The 18,438-nt window shown below is 42.8% G+C and overlaps 1 protein-coding gene across 1 annotated transcript in view; it reads left to right on the top strand.

The window, feature by feature from the left end:
• Positions 1-8,692, top strand: part of LOC137257983 (cleavage and polyadenylation specificity factor subunit 1-like) — a 31,257-nt gene extending 22,565 nt beyond the window's left edge. The window contains exons 26-39 of the mRNA XM_067795507.1: positions 46-198; positions 633-749; positions 1,015-1,105; positions 1,354-1,438; positions 1,717-1,858; positions 3,316-3,384; positions 3,922-4,005; positions 4,210-4,386; positions 4,698-4,764; positions 5,109-5,156; positions 5,753-5,911; positions 6,182-6,311; positions 7,020-7,158; positions 8,109-8,692. Of these exons, the coding sequence (XP_067651608.1) occupies positions 46-198; positions 633-749; positions 1,015-1,105; positions 1,354-1,438; positions 1,717-1,858; positions 3,316-3,384; positions 3,922-4,005; positions 4,210-4,386; positions 4,698-4,764; positions 5,109-5,156; positions 5,753-5,911; positions 6,182-6,311; positions 7,020-7,158; positions 8,109-8,156 (1,509 nt within the window). The 3' untranslated portion in view covers positions 8,157-8,692. The remainder of the gene's footprint in view (positions 1-45; positions 199-632; positions 750-1,014; positions 1,106-1,353; positions 1,439-1,716; positions 1,859-3,315; positions 3,385-3,921; positions 4,006-4,209; positions 4,387-4,697; positions 4,765-5,108; positions 5,157-5,752; positions 5,912-6,181; positions 6,312-7,019; positions 7,159-8,108) is intronic.
• Positions 8,693-18,438: the final 9,746 nt, after the last annotated feature.

Below are 18,438 nucleotides of genomic sequence, written 5' to 3'. Positions count from 1 at the left end.
CAGGTAATAAAGAATACTGAACTAGGTATCGGGGGCTGCTTGCAGGTATTTATCTGTGGTCCATACCCCTTCTGGCTGTTCATGACGTCCAAGGGGTCACTCAGGATCCATCCAATGAGCATCGATGGTGCCGTCACCAGTTTCACCTCCTTCCACAACATCAACTGCCCCAAGGGATTCTTGTACTTTAACAAACAGGTGAGTGGTGAACCATTTAGGTGTGTGAACACAGAGATGTGGGAACTTTCAGATGTAGGACCTCACAGATGTATGAACATGTAGAGATATATGATGTGGGAACTTTCAGATGTGGGAACTCACACATGTATGAACTCACTAAAATGGGACTCGCAGACGTATGAATTCATAGATGTGGGAACTCGTAGATGTACGAAATCGCAGATGAGGGAATGCACAGATGTATGAACATGCAGATATGGGAACTCAAAGATGTATGAACTGAAATGTGTAGGAACTCACTCTTGTTTCAGCAGGCTGCAGAGCAGAAAGAAAGGAGAAAGTTTTTGTTAAACGTTAGGATATCGCTTTCACCGAATCATATTTCAGTGCCAGGAGAATCAGGACGGAATGTTTACCACGATATGTAATCTCAAGGATGTCTTGTGTTCCAGTCTGAACTGCGGATCTGTGTCCTGCCCACCCATGTGACATATGATGCGCCATGGCCGATTCGTAAAGTCCCACTCCGCTGTACACCTATACATCTGACCTACCATTCTGACAGCAAGGTTGGCACATGTGGGGATGGGATGCTGTCTTTATTCTCAAAACAGACTCGTCTTGTAGTTTATTAGCCTACAATGAAAATATTATCTATAAATTATGTCATTATTTGGTTGACTTACATGCTAATCTGTTGTTGATACCTACAAGGTGATTGGCTAACAGTTATTCAACTTTATTTTGTGGTAACATGTAGTTGATAGACAAAATATGACATTTGATTGTCTAAGAGTGATGCCTGGTCACTGACTGGCTGTTGTGTTAATTCAGATGTATGCTGTTGTCACCAAGACAACAGAGACATGTAACCTGTTGCCACGGACAACATCAGACGAGAGGGAATGGGACACAGTGGAGAAAGGTACTTATGTCTGGATGTAAACTCAGTCAATTGTGTCAAATGTCATACCTACTCTTTACCCAGCTGCCTCTTGGTATGTGTACATGGAGGCTTTGCATGTATCCAGATGGCACTTTCCTTTATATCCATACTCCTGGGTCAACATCACGGATTATTTGATCTAGGTTGACTTAATAGAGAAAGTGAATCAGTGTCATGTAGTCTTGTCATGTCTCTCCCATGGTAATGGAGCTGTCTTTGTGCTTCAGACGATCGCTACATCTACCCGACGATGGACAGGTACACTCTGCAGCTGTTCACCCCTAGCTCGTGGGAACTCATACCCAGGGCCAGGTGAGTAGTTCATTCTGTAGCTGATGGTGTGTGCAGATGATGATGATGTGGTTGATGGTGTGGTTGATGTATCCTTCACTGACTATGGATACCCAAATTGTGATTCATTCTCATTGGTTGACCAGCACACCAGTGAGTGTTGAGATGCTGTCTGGATCTCTTTGATGTGGATAATTTGTATTAAGATATTTTCTTTTAATTGTTAAGGATCACTGCAATGCAACATCAGAGAAAAACAAGCCATATGAACAGCCAAATGTTATTGTTCCATGTTGCAGCTATGAGACAGAGGAGTGGGAAGACGTTACAGTGCTGAAGAATGTTATGTTAAAGTCCGAGGGGACGCTGTCTGGTATCAAGGGCTACATCGCCATGGGAACGAACTACAGTCTCGGGGAGGAGGTGGTGTCAAGGGGGAGGGTAGGTCAAACTTGTCAGGAATGAAGGGCAGGAGAGGACTGACTTGCTGATCGTATACCAGCTTTACTTGGTGACTGGAACATTCTCTCTTTCAAACAGACCTTGAAGGTCCGGGGTAGAATAGGCCTTCAGCAACCCATGCTTGCTATAAAAGGCAACTCTGCTTGTCGTAAAAGGTGACTAACAGGATTGGGTGATCAGGCTCACTGACTTGATTGGCACATGTCCTCGGTTCCCAATTACACATATCGATGCTCATGCTATTGACCACTGGATTGTTTGGTCCAGACTCGATTATTTACAAACCACCACCATAAAGTGGAATCTCATCACTCAATCACCTGTGGTTATCTCGCTTGTACCTGTGGTTATCATCACTCATTCACCTGTGGTTTTCAGCACTTGTTGTCATCTGTCAATTACCTGTGGTTATCATCACTCAGTTCACCTGTGGTTATCTCTCAGTCACCTCTGGTTATCATCACACAATCACCTGTGGTTATCATCACTTGTTCTCATCTCACAATCACCTGTGGTTATTATTATTCATGCACCTGTGGGTATCATCATGCGTCATCTCTCAATGACCTGTGGCTCCCATCGCTCAATCACCTTTGGTTGTCATCACTGATTCATGTGTGGTTATCATCACTCATTATCATCACTGATTCACCAATGATTATTATCACTAGTCATCTCTCAATCACCTGTGGTTGTCTTCACTCATTCACCTGTGGTCAGTTTCATGCATTCACATGTGGATGTCATCACTCAATCATCTGTGGTTACCGTCACTCATTATCATCACTCATTCACATGTGGTTATCATCACTCATCATCTCTCAATCACCTATGGTTATCATCACTGATTCACCTGTGGTTACCATCGCTCATGTTATCACATCTCAGTCACCTGCAGTTATCATCACTCATTCACCTGTTGTTATCATCAATCTCAATCACCTGTGGTTGTCATCACTCATTCACCGATGGTTAGTTTCATGTATTCACTTGTGGATGCCATCACACGATCACCCATGGTTATCTCTTTTTCACCTGTGGTTATCATCTCTCAGTCACCTGTGGTTATTATCACTCAGTCACCTGTGGTTATCATCAGTCAATCACCTGCGGATGTCATCACACATTCACCTGTGGTTATCATCACTTGTTCACCTGTGGTTATCAGTTATTCACTTGTAGTTAGCTTCAGTCATTCACCTGAGGTTATCTTGACTCATTCACCTGTGGTTATCATCACTCATCTTTTGATAATGTGAGCACCTACACCAAAACATCACACTCATTGCAATGAAGAAGTTAACTCTCCAATAGAACTTACTTTTCCTTCACCTATACAACTTCTAAAATGCCTCTAAAAAAATTAATACTCAAGTACTTGTTAAGATGTTATATGATACTTGCTGTCAGTTGCATTCTCCTCCTTCATCTTGCAGCTCATTATATTTGAAGTGATAGAAGTTGTTCCAGAACCGGGTCAGCCTCTCACAAAGACCAGGATCAAGGTCAGTGCAGGAGTCCCCACCATACAGTTGTAGGCAATATAGTTGGTCCACTAACTGTATATGATGTGTGATGTGCTGCAGTTCATATGCTGCATACAGTATCAGTTCGAACATTATTAATTTCTCAGAGAGTATTGATGTGTAGAACTCTGGAAATGATCCACCCTGACAATGTCTGATCCTATATTGCCTGCTGTCTGGATGCTCAGATGTTTCAAATTTTGAAAAATTACTGTATTGTCATTTGAGCGAATATGGTTTCTCATCCAAATATATTTTAATATGGAATATACTAAACAAAAAGGGTAGTGCATGTTAAATAGATGGAGGATAGCTTTGATGATGAAATCAGAGCACAAAATGTCTATGAAATCAACAACACATTATATTCCTTAACATACGTGTCTGGTATACATCGTAATGTGTTAGTAAAAGTTTAAAACTGCTGTTCAAACCAACTTGCTCATTTCTGCTTGTCTACCTCTTATGTACAGGCTGACTGGCAATGTGTTGAGTCTTGTGTTTCAATGTTTCCAGATCATCTATGAACGAGAACAGAAGGGGCCGGTCACCTGCCTGTCTCACGTCAATGGCTTCCTGCTGTCTGCTATAGGACAAAAGGTACAGTCACCTGTACATCTAATCCACATGTACTTACACTATGTCCTGTTGTTGTTGAATGAGGTAAATAGGTTCAATCAGTTGGTCAGACTTGGATGCTTGATTGATTGAGTCTTATTGGAGCCTAGTTGCTCATAATATCAATCACTAGATTATGTAGTTCAGGTGCTTATGGATGTTTAGTCTGTCAATGTTTACTTTCAGTTGTACATGTGGACGCTGAAGGACAACGACCTGATCGGTGTGGCCTTCATCGACACCCACATCTACATCCATTCCCTCTGTGTCATGAAGAATCTCATCCTTGCTGGAGATCTGTTGAAGAGCATCTCACTGTATCGCTTCCAGGAGGATCTCAAAGTGCTGTCCATTGTCAGCAGGGTAAGTTTCCAACCTCTGACCTTCTCAAGAGCATCTCACTGTACTGCTTCAGAAATCTCAAAGTTCTGTCCAGTGTCAGCAATGGTTTGCTTGTTCAAAAAGCTTACAAAAATCATATGTTGCAAAATTTGTTGTACAAAGCTTGAATTTGATAGTGAGGTTTGTGAAGCACTAGTCTAGTTATTTACAGACTGATGCACAGATGTTGTAGCAATGCTGACCATGGAATGCTGACCTCATGAACACAATTCTCTATGATTGTAGAGAACCGATCCCTATACAAAATGTGAACTGTCTGTTGTTGTTGCCAGGATATCAAGCCCCTGGAGGTGTATGCTATAGACTTCATGGTGGACAACAACCAGGTCTGCTTTGCCGGTGAGTATGTCAGACGTAGCTGTTGTCACTGATGAGTAGTCAAGGATCAGCTGTTTTCTTGGTGACAAGTTTAAGCTGAGTTGTTCCCATGTGGGTAGTTCCTACCATTGGATGCAAGCGAGTAGTTCCTCACAAGCAGCGTTTGCCTAGTCAAGACAAAACAAGCCATGGCAGGTTGTGTTTCTTGTGAGATAAGATCCGGGAGCAGGATGTCACATCGCCTACATTGCCAATTTCGTCAAATACTGTTATATGTGATTCCAAATCGTCGTTGCTCACTCATCCACTGTCTAAGTAAAACTGTAAGTGTCATGTTTGCTGACAGCTGTTGTTTTTCCTTTCAGTATCTGACAGATTCAAGAATATCATCGTGTATTCGTATCAACCAGAAGGTTAGTGTTGCCTGTGACTGAAGCTTTGACTGTGAGTGACAGCAACATGGCTCCAGGAGGTGTATCTACTGCTGTGTTTTCATTCACCTCTGATGTCTGATGCATCTCTTTGGGTGTTCACTATCTGACTAGTGTTAGATGTTTTACATCAATGAACAGACCTTGGTTTCAGGTGGCATATGAACTACATTTGTGGGGATGCTAGCTCACAGTAGCAATGGATGTCAAAGTTACAAGAGAGATGTAGTGTGAGCGTAGTTTACTGCAAGTCTGCATCATAGCGGCGTTTAGTCAGTCAGTAAACACTGGTGTACTGTGTTCATCATACAAAGTGATGACTTTTTTAAAATATTCATGTGCAAGTAACTCAGAAAAGTTCGGTCTATGGTGATATGTGTATTCAAATTCCTATCAAGATGACCATGCTAGATGAGGAGAAGGCTGCTGCTAGTGATTCTACCTAAGCTGAGTACTGTCTGGGTGTAATGGTGCTATGTTCTTGTTCTGGTGAGGGAGAGTCACGACAGTAAATGTGTTATGTTATTGTTCCAGGGAGGGAGAGTCATGGCAATAATGGTGTTATGTTATCGTTCCAGCAAGGGAGAGTCACGGCGGTCAGCGACTGCTGCGGAGAGCAGACTTCAACGTTGGATCTCACATCAGCAGCATGTTCAGAGTCCGATGTCGGCTCACGGACATTGCCAGCGACAAGAAGCTGATGTCGTTATACGATAAGCGGCATATTACTTACTGTGGTGAGAATGACAGTGTTTAAGATGTAAAAGATGTTAAAATATTTTACAGGGGTGTCTGGGAAAATCCATCACTACAAGCTGATTTTAATTAGGCAAAAACTCTGTTACCCAGACAACAAGCTTCTCAAAGGGAATGCTAAGATTCATTTCTCCATATAGGTACTGAAACCCATTTTTAGTCTTTTCACTTGTTCTGTCTCTCTCAGTCAGAGCTTGTTTGATTTTCATTTGAATCCTGTTCTGAGTATGTATTTGACTTGTATCCTGCAGCCAGCCTTGATGGAAGTCTTGGTTACTTGATGCCGATCTCGGAGAAGGTGTACCGCCGCCTGCTCATGTTACAGAACGCCATGACAACACACGTGCCGCACACTGCAGGATTAAACCCTAAAGCTTATAGGTGAATTGTGAATTGTTTTGACAGGTCAATCAGTCCTGACATCGTCTTCCCCTGATTGAAATAGATGATATGTGTGAAGAACACTGTTTAGATACGAAAGTAATTTAACATAGCAAAATGTGTTGGTAACCTAGCTCTCAACTGACATCAATGTGGGATTATCCTCTGTTTGTTATGAGATGGGTGGTTTAGACATTGGGACTGTATAAATGTTTGCTGTAACATTGGTCAGCAGTAAAATATTGTCAGCTATTTCAGTTGCTGTCACAGCCTTGTTTCTGTATTTCTGCCACAGCCTTGGTTCTGTATTTCTGCCACAGCCTTGGTTCTGTATTTCTGTCACAGTCTTGGTTCTGCATAGCTGTCACAGCCTTGGTTCTGCATTTCTGCCACAGACTTGGTTCTGTATTTCTGCCACAGCCTTGGTTCTGTATTGCTGTCATGGCCTTGGTTCTGGTTCTGTATTGTCTGTTTTGTCCTGCTGCAGTGTTTATTGCTATTACATTGTTTCATTGTGTTACTGGGCTGTAGATTAGCCTCATGCAATAATACACATACTGAAACAGGACCCATGCTTTCTGTATTAGTTAAGCACAATGGCTGCTCAGGGTTGAAGCCCACTCAGCCAGAACTGATTTGCCAAGCAGAAAGTTTTACAGATGGTTACTGAAGAAATTAGAGACATTAAATCATTGTGTATGTTGACAGAGCATTAGTGTTGTCCATTCCTGAGCTGGCCAACCCCAACAAGAACATCCTTGATGGCGAGCTGCTGTGGAAATACCTACATCTCAGCATTCTAGAGAAGAATGAGATTTCCAAGAGGATTGGAACGTCCACTGACCAGGTGAGCTATGAAAATGTCGACTGACCAGGTGAGGTATGGGAATGTCTAATGACTAGGTGATCTACAGGGAATGTCCACTGACCTGGTGAGCTACAGGAATGTCTACTGACCAGAGGGGCTGTATGAATTTCCGCTGACCAGGTGAGCTGAAGGAATTTCCACAAGGTGGGTGACAGGAATGTCACCTGACCATATGAGCTACAGGAATGTCCACTGACCAGGTGAGTTATGGGAATGCCCACTGACCAGGTGAGCTACAGGAATGTCCACTGACCAGGTGAGCTGCAGGAATGTCCACTGACAAGGTGAGTTATGAGAATGTCCACTGACCAGGTGAGCTGTGGGAATGTCCACTGACCAGGTCAGCTATGGGAATGTCTACTGACCAGGTGAGCTACAGGAATGCCCACTGACAAGGTGAGTTATGAGAATGTCCACTGACCATGTGTGCTATGGGAATGCCCACTGAACAGGTGAGCTTGAGGAAACCTATAGGAATGTTTAGATGTGATGAATGATGTTAAATTGAGATATAGTTACAAAAGATGTTGAAAATAAGTGGGCATTCCTTGAACATATTATTTGCTCTAGAAATGGACATTTAAATTAATCTTGTTGTATGATAAATACATATAATCACATTATACAATATCTGTAATTAGATTTGTTACATACATGGCTTCTTCATACAAGAAATGAATGGAAATACGATTACATCTCATGTTAGTCCAGTAGAGCACTCAATGATTACAAGAATTTGATTTTCAGTTTTTCTGTGTGCGAAGTGCATGTTTTTGAGTAATTGTCCCCCAATTTTGGCAACACATGTATGCATCATTGTGGCAACCAGCTCTTGCAAGTGCCATATTGGATAAGGAAGCAATCAATATTCATGATTGACACATGACAAATCCCATCACACACTCTTTATTCAATATTCACCCTTTCAGATAATGGATGACTTAATGGAAATAGATCGAGCAACGGCCCACTTTTAGCTCTATGCTGACACATAACAGCTGACAGTGTTTGTCTTGGGCCTACTTGACAGGAGTTATCTCCCCTGAGACATCTCCTCATACAGAGCACCAATACCAGGTTGTATGCAGTTCTGGTACATGACCTTATCAAGCGCATTCATCTGAGAGTATAATTGAACAGAACTCCAGATCAGATGGACAGTGGCATGGATATGTTTCATATTTGTGTATTTCATGAGATGAGAGGTATAGATAATGGATTTATCTGACTGAGCAGCTGTTGCAGGGAGTCAGGGTGAGGTGATTCCATTCCGGAGAGTCCAGTGCTGCATGGAAGACCATACACACAAGTTCCACAAAATGGATGGCGTTCATATCTCACCAGTGTAAACTGAATGACTTCCAATCAAATTGTTTATAGTTCAATCATCGGTTACATTATTGTTTTCATTGTGTAAATAATCGTATATTTTTTTATGTATCTCATTGTACATACATGGTGTATGTAAATACTGAATAAAACACACAAGATCTCCTTCTGTTACGTCGCTATAGAGATAGTCTCATCACTGTAGTAGGTGTGCTTGCTTGTAGTCTTAACACTGTATTCCAGCTAAAATGTAACATGGCTGGTTTGATTGTTGTTAACCGCAGCACTTAGCAATATTCCAGCTATATGACAGTGACTTGTAAATAATGAAATCTGGATCAGTCAATCCAGGGATTAATAGTAAGAGCATCAAACTTCCAAATCGAATATAACATGTCTACCAAGTCAACAAGCCTTACCACCTGATCCCCTTACCGCCTGATCCCCTTACCATCGGATCCACTTAACACCTGATCCCCTTAACACCTGATCCCCTTACCGCCTGATTCGCTTACCGCCTGATCCCCTTACCACCTGATCCCCATTCTGCCTGATTTCCTTACCGCCTGATCACCCTGATCCCCTTACCACCTGATCCCCCAGATCCCCTTACTGCCTGATCCCCTAATCACCTGATCCCCTTAACACCTGATCCCCTTACCGCCTGATCCCGCCTGATCCCCACCACCTGATCTGGTTTGTCACCTCTTACAACCAGCATAGGTTACTAAAGATAGCTGAATGAAAGCAGTCAGAGTTCCAGTGAGAGGAGCTTGTGTTTGATACGACAAACGCCCATTGGAGTATGGTGACACCGTATACCACTGCGTCTTGCATACTTTGTTGGGATTATTAAACTGCCAAACAATTATGTATGAGAGATTTGCATAAGATACTAATCTCCACGAGAGTTTTGTGAGAATGGTGAATGGAGGCTGCAAAATGGTTTGCGACAGAACCTGGCTGTGTGACTCTGATATCTTTTTGTGTTTCTCAACCAGTGAAGTCACCTTGCAGGGGCTTCTTTCACGAGGCGACCTTGGCAAAGGTTAACCTTAACTCCTGTGCTTTAACACTAAAGTTTGTAATGACAGTAGACGTGGTAGTATCTGATATAACTGTCAGTGGTGAGGAGAGCCCTTCACCGTACCACCTTATCTCTTGAAATAGTCATTTATATGCTAGGAACAAGTTTCTCGTGGCAGCATTCTCTTAATCATGGCTACAAAAGGCAGAACTGCTGACACATCATATTTGATTTAACAGTCCACATCCGGATGAAGATAACTTCTGTTCGGGACTAACTGCAGGCCACTTGAAATCAGACATTTAATCTGACAACTACTCGTGAAGATGCATCGTGCATGACACTGATATTTAATCTGAGCGTCAAAGGATGTCATGCCAACATGTTACCAACAAGGGTGCTGCCGTTACGTCCTCTACAAGCCATGGGGGAACGGAACACCAGAGAGCTGGGATTTGACCCCACAACTCGGCAAGCACCATTCCATCAATGATGGTCACTATGGGTGATGCTTGGCATGTCGCTTGGTATCGTGGACGATATCACCACGCATAGGGCCAATGCAAGACATGTCTTCGCAAACTGTCACAGCATGCCACACACGACCACATCATTAATGGCGACACAGTGCTAGCATGCTAGCATATATGCCTGGTAGGAACACGATACCACACAGTAGTTACACAGGAGGTTACACGTATATTTACCACGGTTAATGGGTAATATTTCCTCGACTGGTCTGTCCATTATAACGTATTCAAGTGTACAAAGCAGTCTTGAATACCCCACATCTCGACCTGTTAAGGCCATCTGTACACGTCGTTATCTAATTATCAGACCCGCGAATTTTTAGCTTTGCAGGTGGAGGCCCAACCCAGGAGTTGGGACGGAAGGTTTGCCCGCGCATTAATCCTTGTTCTTTCGGGGACTAGGACAGACAGAAAACATGGATCACATGATAAAATTGATAGCCCCGTCATGGCCCCAAAGCGTATCATTTACGAGATCTTTACTCTCAGATTGGAGGAATCTCTCAGTCTACCGGGCCGGAGAAATGCCATCTCCTGCCATCAGCTAAACTGAACTCCATCACGCCTTGAAATTACAACCTTTCAAATACACAAATATACAAAATTCTGTCTACTCAAATTCAGCCTTATGAGATATGGCGGGATCCTGCAGGCCAAACACGACAGCCGGATTCGAATTGCATGGGTCACCAGTGATGAGAGGCTCTGTGGGTACAAATCCACTTCCAAATTACCTGCCCTTGAAGACATTAAATACCCCAAACATGATCTAATCAGTTCTGTCAGCATTAATGGAGCCACAACACAATCCCATTTCAAAAGCTACAGTACTATTAGCTTCGGAAGAGCCTTCTACCTGCGGCATGGGCAATGGATTAGTAAAACTGTGGATAATCCTGAGAGGCTACCGTGTCCTGTGCGTTCTGAGAAACGGCACAAAAGGAACTCAAGACTAAAGAAAGCATAGGAAACGGATATGCATGTCACGAACGTCGCCAGACAAGACAATGCCAGATCTGCTTTGAGTAGATGACTTAATCCCTAACGCCCTACATCACTGATCTAGTGAGCGGATGTAACAACGTACAAACCGCCGGAAGTGAGAACACAGAACCCACCGATACAGGAAATTAGGTCAAATTAATGCGTAAATATCCCTGACAGGAAACAGAAGTCACAATCAGTGGAAAATAACATTTTTCTATACTACGATAATCTTGTGCAGTGTACTTCCTTTTGCAACAATATAGATCATGTGTCTTCACCACTGTCAATGTCAGGGAGTACGAGATGCCAGATTAAACCGGTTTTTCTGGTGAATACTAACTATAGCGTCATAGACATGGAGTATTGAAAGGACTTAACAGCAATACTTATCACTGGGTCTATTTGCATCAGAACTTCCCATATCGCATCAGGAAACAGTTGCCCTTGCCTACCCGATCTATTTGTATCTAGTCCATGAATTTCACTGGTTGGGAAGCGACGCATTACCATCTGACGCACGTACTGATGGATAGGGTTTACTTCCAAACTACCATGGAAGTGAACGATTCGCAGCCCGAGTGAGAAATGATGGTTTTGACACAATGGAGATTGTGCTTTTAGAATTTAGAATTTGGAATAGTGCTCAGAGGTAACTCGTGTTTGATTTCTAATGTTCCTGGGTGTATTAAATATTTACTAACACTGAATGAACAATGTGACAACGTTAGAACATTGCTACAATCCCGAGATAGACACAACCAATGATCTCTCACATGTGTGTGGTGTCCCTTCAAAACAGGCTCCCAGGTAACAACAACAACAACAACAACAACAACAACAACAACAACAACATCATTTTGGTATGACCCAACCTTGCATCAGACCAATAGCTTCCATAGACGCAGACGCCCCATTTAGTTGATAGTGGAGGAGGCCTGCTGTTACTATTCTGAGTGTAGTTTTACGCCGCTTTTAGCAATCTTAAGGCGGAGTTGAGAGGCTCTTCACAAATGGGCTTCGCACATTGTACACATGTGGGGAATCGAACCTGGGTGTTCGGCATGATGAGTGAACACTTTAACCACTTGGCCACTCAGTGTGGAGTTTGTGTAAGTGAAGTTCAGATGAGCACTACTTTGCCTCGTTGTTTAAGTTTTATGTCTGGTATAAGTGCAGGTTGCTCCATCCTCGATATCTCCAGGGCATACGTTCCGAGCATAGTCTCCACCATACCCTTGATGTGTGGGATGAATCTGTTACCTCCCTTGGCTGGCTTTTATCCAATCAGGTGTCTACACTGGGAAGTTGAGCTAACTCACGTTAGCTGTTTTAAATGATCTAACCGATTAAACACTTGGGAGTATAAATGATGCAGGGGTTCTCTGAAAGAGGGAGAAGAAGTTCTTTCAAATATTTTCTAAAGATTCGGACCTGTGAATATTTCTGTATTACTTTCGCAAAATAACGCCGGCTTAGCTGATTGGGTCTGTGAGAATGCGAGCAAATGGAGGTAATAAGATTATTCAGTCTAAGTAAACGTAGCCTCAGTACTTTTCATTACACTCCACTACTGAGTCTCTTTGGTGGAGAGTAACGAATAACACTGAGACTAAGGTTACTTGGACTGTACGATTATCGGACTGTGCCGTAGATGCATCCAGGGTATAGTGGATCGAGAGTTATCGGAACGTGGACCCTGGAGATATCGAGGATGGTTTGTCCCATGCTTGCACAAATACCAAGAGAGAAAGGTTTCAGAAGTATGGTTGTTATGTTTGTGTAACACGGTACATTGGAGATTACACTTTCTCGGTGAATCACCGTTCTGATATTAGGGGTGTGTGTTCATGCTGTTCACCACTGGTTTGCCTTGGTGTCAGCAAGCCAATTTGGATTATCTGAGGTGTAAAACCGCGCACTCATTCACTCACTCACCCACTCAACCATCCGCCAGTGTTGACACTCTGTTCGCATACTTAGCCTGAAACTGTCACTCTGCATTTGTCAGCTGGTCACAATTACCACATTTCTTAATTCGACCTTAAACGGTTTTATTGTCTCTTCGACCTTAAACGGTTTTATTGTCTCTTCGACAACAACGCACTTAGACACGACAGCTTTGGTCCAGAAAAGTACGTCTTCATCCATATTTAAGCCCCAAAGAAGCATCAGCTATGTGTCCACCGAGTTGTATCGATCCAGCATCCCTCACGACACATGTCACCGGAGAAGGATACAGATGAGTAGGAATCACTTTTCCTGAGAGAATGCCACAACTGATATCCTTCACGGCGGATATCCTTCATTAAGCTGGTCAAGTGGGATGAAAGAGCCCAGTAATAAGCAGTACGAGGCTGTTGGCGACTGATGTCGCCGGCAGTGGTGGAAGATGGTTATACGGTCACTGGCCGTGGCGGTGTAGGTGTCACCGTGAGGGGTGGCAGGTTGTTGTACAGACGTCACTGATGGTGTCGGTGTCGGTGTCGGTGTCAGGACTGTTGGAGACTGATGTCGCCGTCATGGGTGGTAGATAGTTGCACTGAGGTCACTTACGGTGTCGGTGTCGGTGTCGGTGTCGGTGTCGGTGTCGGTGTCGGTGTCAGGACTATTGGCGACTGATGTCGCCGTCAGTGGTGGTAGATGGTTGTACAGACGTCACTGACGGTGTCGGTGTCGGTGTCAGGAGTGTTGGAGACTGATGTCGCCGTCTGGGGTGGTAGATGGTTGTACAGACATCACTGACGGTGTCGGTGTCGGTGTCGGTGTCGGTGTCGGTGTCAGGACTATTGGCGAGTGATGTCGCCGTCAGTGGTGGTAGATGGTTGTACAGACGTCACTGACGGTGTCGGTGTCGGTGTCAGGAGTGTTGGAGACTGATGTCGCCGTCTGGGGTGGTAGATGGTTGTACAGACATCACTGAAGGTGTCGGGGTCAGGACATGTACACATGGGTTGTCTCCGTGATCCGTGATTCCTTGGCTTCCTGATCTGCTTGGTCAGTCCACTCTGTACATGGTCTCATGCCGGTGATCTATCATTTATTGATCGGCGTAATCAACCTCCCGTAATTTCCCTTACATATAATATATTTGAACATTGGTCAGGATCGTTGAATTCCGTGTTCCTGGGGGTAAACACAAACAGAATATATCTGTATATATTGTAACAAGAAAATAACACATTAACTCCACCCAAAGTAGTTGAAGGATAATACAGCACGTCTATTTGGGATTCTGGGATGGACATCTCAGGACTGACAATTTGTTAGTTACAGTATCTTGCCAGTGAGCGAATGTTTCCAAGTTTTGCTATCCAGTGGTGCTAGCTATGTCTGAATGTTACCAGCCAACAAACTAATTGACTAGTCAGAAATTTGAACGTTGACACGGAGTTCATAATTAAGCTGCAAATATGACCAAAGTTCTTATCAGGCCATAACCTTGCGTGATTTAAAAGTGTGTCATAACTTAGCACGTCTGAGAGAGTGATATATTTACAAAATGACCTTATTAACAGTTACTAGAGAGTGGGGCCAGAAGTTGTGGAGATTTACAGTCCCAAATGGATTTTTACTAGCCACGCGTTAACAGGCCAGAGGATATTTCGAACACAGTGTCTTCCGCGTATGAACATTTCTGGAAGAGAGTGTCGTAAACAGCCAATATAGTTTAGTACTGTCCAGCTTCCCACAAATATCACTATTAATGTATATATCAACAGGTAGGTTACAAGTTGAAAGTGAACCGGAAGTCCGTCGACGAAAGAACAAGGTGGGCCAAGCAGCAACAAACAAAGCGATGTACACTAATCAAAAACTGATTCTGGTAAGAACTGCTCTTCATCGACCACGCCTGTCGTAAGAAGGGGCTAACGGGATCGGGAGGTTAGACTCGCAGTCATCGTATTTGTTATGTCAATCACTGGATTGTATTGGAGCTGTTGCATAAAGCTATCTTAGCGCTAGGGTGACAGTAACTCCCATACCATAAAACAGATGGCGTTGTGCTAAAGTGTATAACGGCACTCTGGTCAAAACTCGAGTATTAACGTGAGCATTACTATTCATTTGGCTACAGACATTCACACAGAATTAATGATGGGAAAAGGGGAAGACAAAAAAAATCATTGAATTCACCAGTTTCATATTAAAAAAGCGATAGATCAACATGATAGAACGTTAAAATAATTTATAATCATAAAAATATATCTGAGCCATACGAGAGCCGATCTGTATTTTACATCGTATTTTCAGAGTGATGAGACAAATTTTAAAACTGTGCGCTTCACGGATCCATAGGTGATACCCTAGGCCCAAAACTAACTAAAGAACGCGTATCGTCAGCTTCAGTTACAACGCGTCTGAGTTGTCTTATGTTGTTACACGCCGGCACGTAATTACATAGTGTTCAATTGTCAGGCATCTCGAATGGCAATATTTATCAATGATATTGCTGCGGGCATTCAGCCTCCAGTATCCGGATGACCTCATCACGCCTTCTATCACGACGGATTTTATGAACAGACTTTAAAGATGTCGGCCGGTACTGCAGACACACACTCTCTACCATGCATATCGCTCTGGGCAATACACCCAATATTTGAACCTTTTAAACAGATATCATGTGTATGTCAAGAAAGGTACGGACGTTAACTGCGGTGCTCAATCATGGGTTTAACTTCACCATATGTTCCTGATTATCTCACTACCTTATGACATAGTCCGACGTGCTAAGGAAGCCGATGTGACAGTCATATTACAGAACCATTGAAATACAGGCTAAAGCAGTGTCAGTCTTGTAATAACATATTTACCCGTCACAAACCAGTTACGAATGTACTAAATATACGACAAAGCTAACCCTGGTCGTACGAGATCTCAAATATATTGAAATGCATGTCCTACAATCACAGCATCTACATATGGTGCACATGCTGGTAACCACATGACTACAATGGCCAGATCTGCACACAAGTGACATGTTAATGCAGAGTTGAGTGCAAATAAGACAAATTGTTATGGGTAGCACCTTCTTTATTGTGTGATTGCGACGTTTCGATACAGATTCTTGTACCGTTGTCAAGCAGAGTTGAGTGTTCGGTTATTTCAACACTGCTTTGAATGTATGTAAATCTGAAAGCTAGAAGATATGTAGATTTCTAACATTGTTCATATGGCCGCAGGATGACATGTACATTATCTAGCATTAGTAAATCTGGGTAAAACAGTCATTTAGTGTGGTGCAAGAAGTCACTTACGTGTGTTATAGACTGTGTAAATCAAAGTGGGGACACTGTTGTACCGGTTACGGTAATCCACTAATTAATTAACCTACTGGAAATGTGGCTTTACCGGCTGCAGCCATATAATTAAAATATGGCCTTCCCGGCAACAGTCAGTTTTGAAATGTGGCCTTCTCGGCCTGTCACCATTCTAGTAAAACTCCAGATATACAAACTATCCAATTATTTAATGTATTACTCAAGGGATCCTGTTGTACAATAGATAACACTGCCACATAACATTGTACGCTTTCCAACACTCTTTCCATCCATTGGTGGCCTGACATACATTCGGAAGGTTCTCTAGTTAGACCAAGTGTCTGGGGCGGTGATTTTACTGATAGCGTCTATCGTTAGCGTATGGCGAGTCCCAACGGCTTGGATCGATGCTGACAATATTGATCATTGGATTGTATGATCCTAGTCATGTAGCCAGTCTATTGCCGAGGGTAGATTGAGACAAACAAATATTGACACACATGGGGACTTCTGTGAAGGTCTTCTGTATGAAGGATGTACCCAGTGTCAACTTGCCATTTGGCCGAGCTATCAAGCTCCAACACGTTGCAGGCCGGTCATCTATATCAAACCTGACGGATTCAAACATCACACGCACGAAAAGTTTCTATGTGGCACGAAAAGCGTCATTTCCTTGCCCAGTGTATTCCACCCCATAACAATACGGGAAATGTATCTTCGAGTCATCAGGAACTGAAGTTTCCAAAATTTTTCCATTTTTCCTAAATGGTGATGAATATATGCACATTTTTAATCCCGTTTATCGAAATAGTGCATGTTGAAACAGCTGATAAACGCTGAGAGGCGTAACTCTTTCAAATCAGAGTGAAATTTCAACGAGAACGACATCCTGCACTCAAGAACTAAATGCATTTATCAGCCACATCGATATGTTAAGGGGTTTCGGATCAGGGACGAGGCGCGAACAAATCTTAGTAACAAGATCCAATATGTATTTTATGTTCTTAAAGAAACAGGGACAAATTAGCTTTATTTCTGTTAACTGCGTGACCATGTTTAGATAGGGCTGTTTACCTCGGGCTACTTCTCTAGAAGTAATGTTATTTCAGACCCATTGCTTGAGGAAATCCATTTAGGCTTGTCACTTTCCCATTACGCGGATATTTGGTCTAATGGTTAAGTGTCTACATATATTGGCAATATTCTCTACGATATCATATGTATTACTTCTTTGGTATCATAGGATCCAGAGCTGTTTTTTTTCGCTATATTTCCCGGTTTGGAAGAAAATGCATTTTGTTTAATCAAATACTTCCTGAGGCTAACTCTTGTATGTAATCCAGATCCGTCCGTAATAAATGTAAGATGAGAAGCTTGGAAATGTCAGTAAGGCCGTTAAAATAGAATCATTTCACAAGATGATTTACAGAGAAACTTGTGGAATAGGTTTACCTCTCCAGCCACGTATTCTCGACCATATCGACGTCACATACGTTTCCGTCAATCTATGACTCCGCCAAAGTAGATACAATTTATTATTAATATTCACACACGTTGGATCCGAGCAGCAGGTTGGGTCAGGTGAATTTAAATCTCCAAATGTACTATCCATTTTCGTTGTTTTGTACCTTTATTGTGTACACGTACATTCGAACACTTGTAATCATACCATTTCTTCCAATTCTCATTTACAAACGAGCTTAACACTTTAGCTCTCGTACTGATAGCTACACCACTTGCTATCGTTTAATCGCATTGAAATACATTGAGATTTGAAACGACTTGATGCACTGCCCCTCTCCCCTACACCATCAGATGTAGTGCACCATGTACTTGTAGACAGGTGACGGAGTTCGTTGTCCTTACATCTAACACCAGCTATGGAGGAGAGGACTTAATGTCGTATTTTTCACTCTTTCCACACAGTTCATCAGGTGGGCGAAGCACGTCGCGTTGTTCACACCTGAACTCATGCAGGACATCCAACCTAGATCCTGGTGCAATGTCCTCAAGGACCGCCATTATACGGGAGGAAACCCCACTGGTCTGTGTCACGTGTCTGTTGGCATGGAGTACAAGAACCTAGCAGTAATGTAGAGATGCGGATGTGGGTTGTTGTTGATCAAAT

Source organism: Haliotis asinina, chromosome 12 (genome assembly GCF_037392515.1).
Source record: "Haliotis asinina isolate JCU_RB_2024 chromosome 12, JCU_Hal_asi_v2, whole genome shotgun sequence".
Classification (NCBI taxonomy): Eukaryota; Metazoa; Mollusca; class Gastropoda; order Lepetellida; family Haliotidae; genus Haliotis; species Haliotis asinina.
The sequence above is the reverse complement of the archived record's forward strand: the minus strand, read 5'-3'. Positions and strand labels throughout refer to the sequence as shown.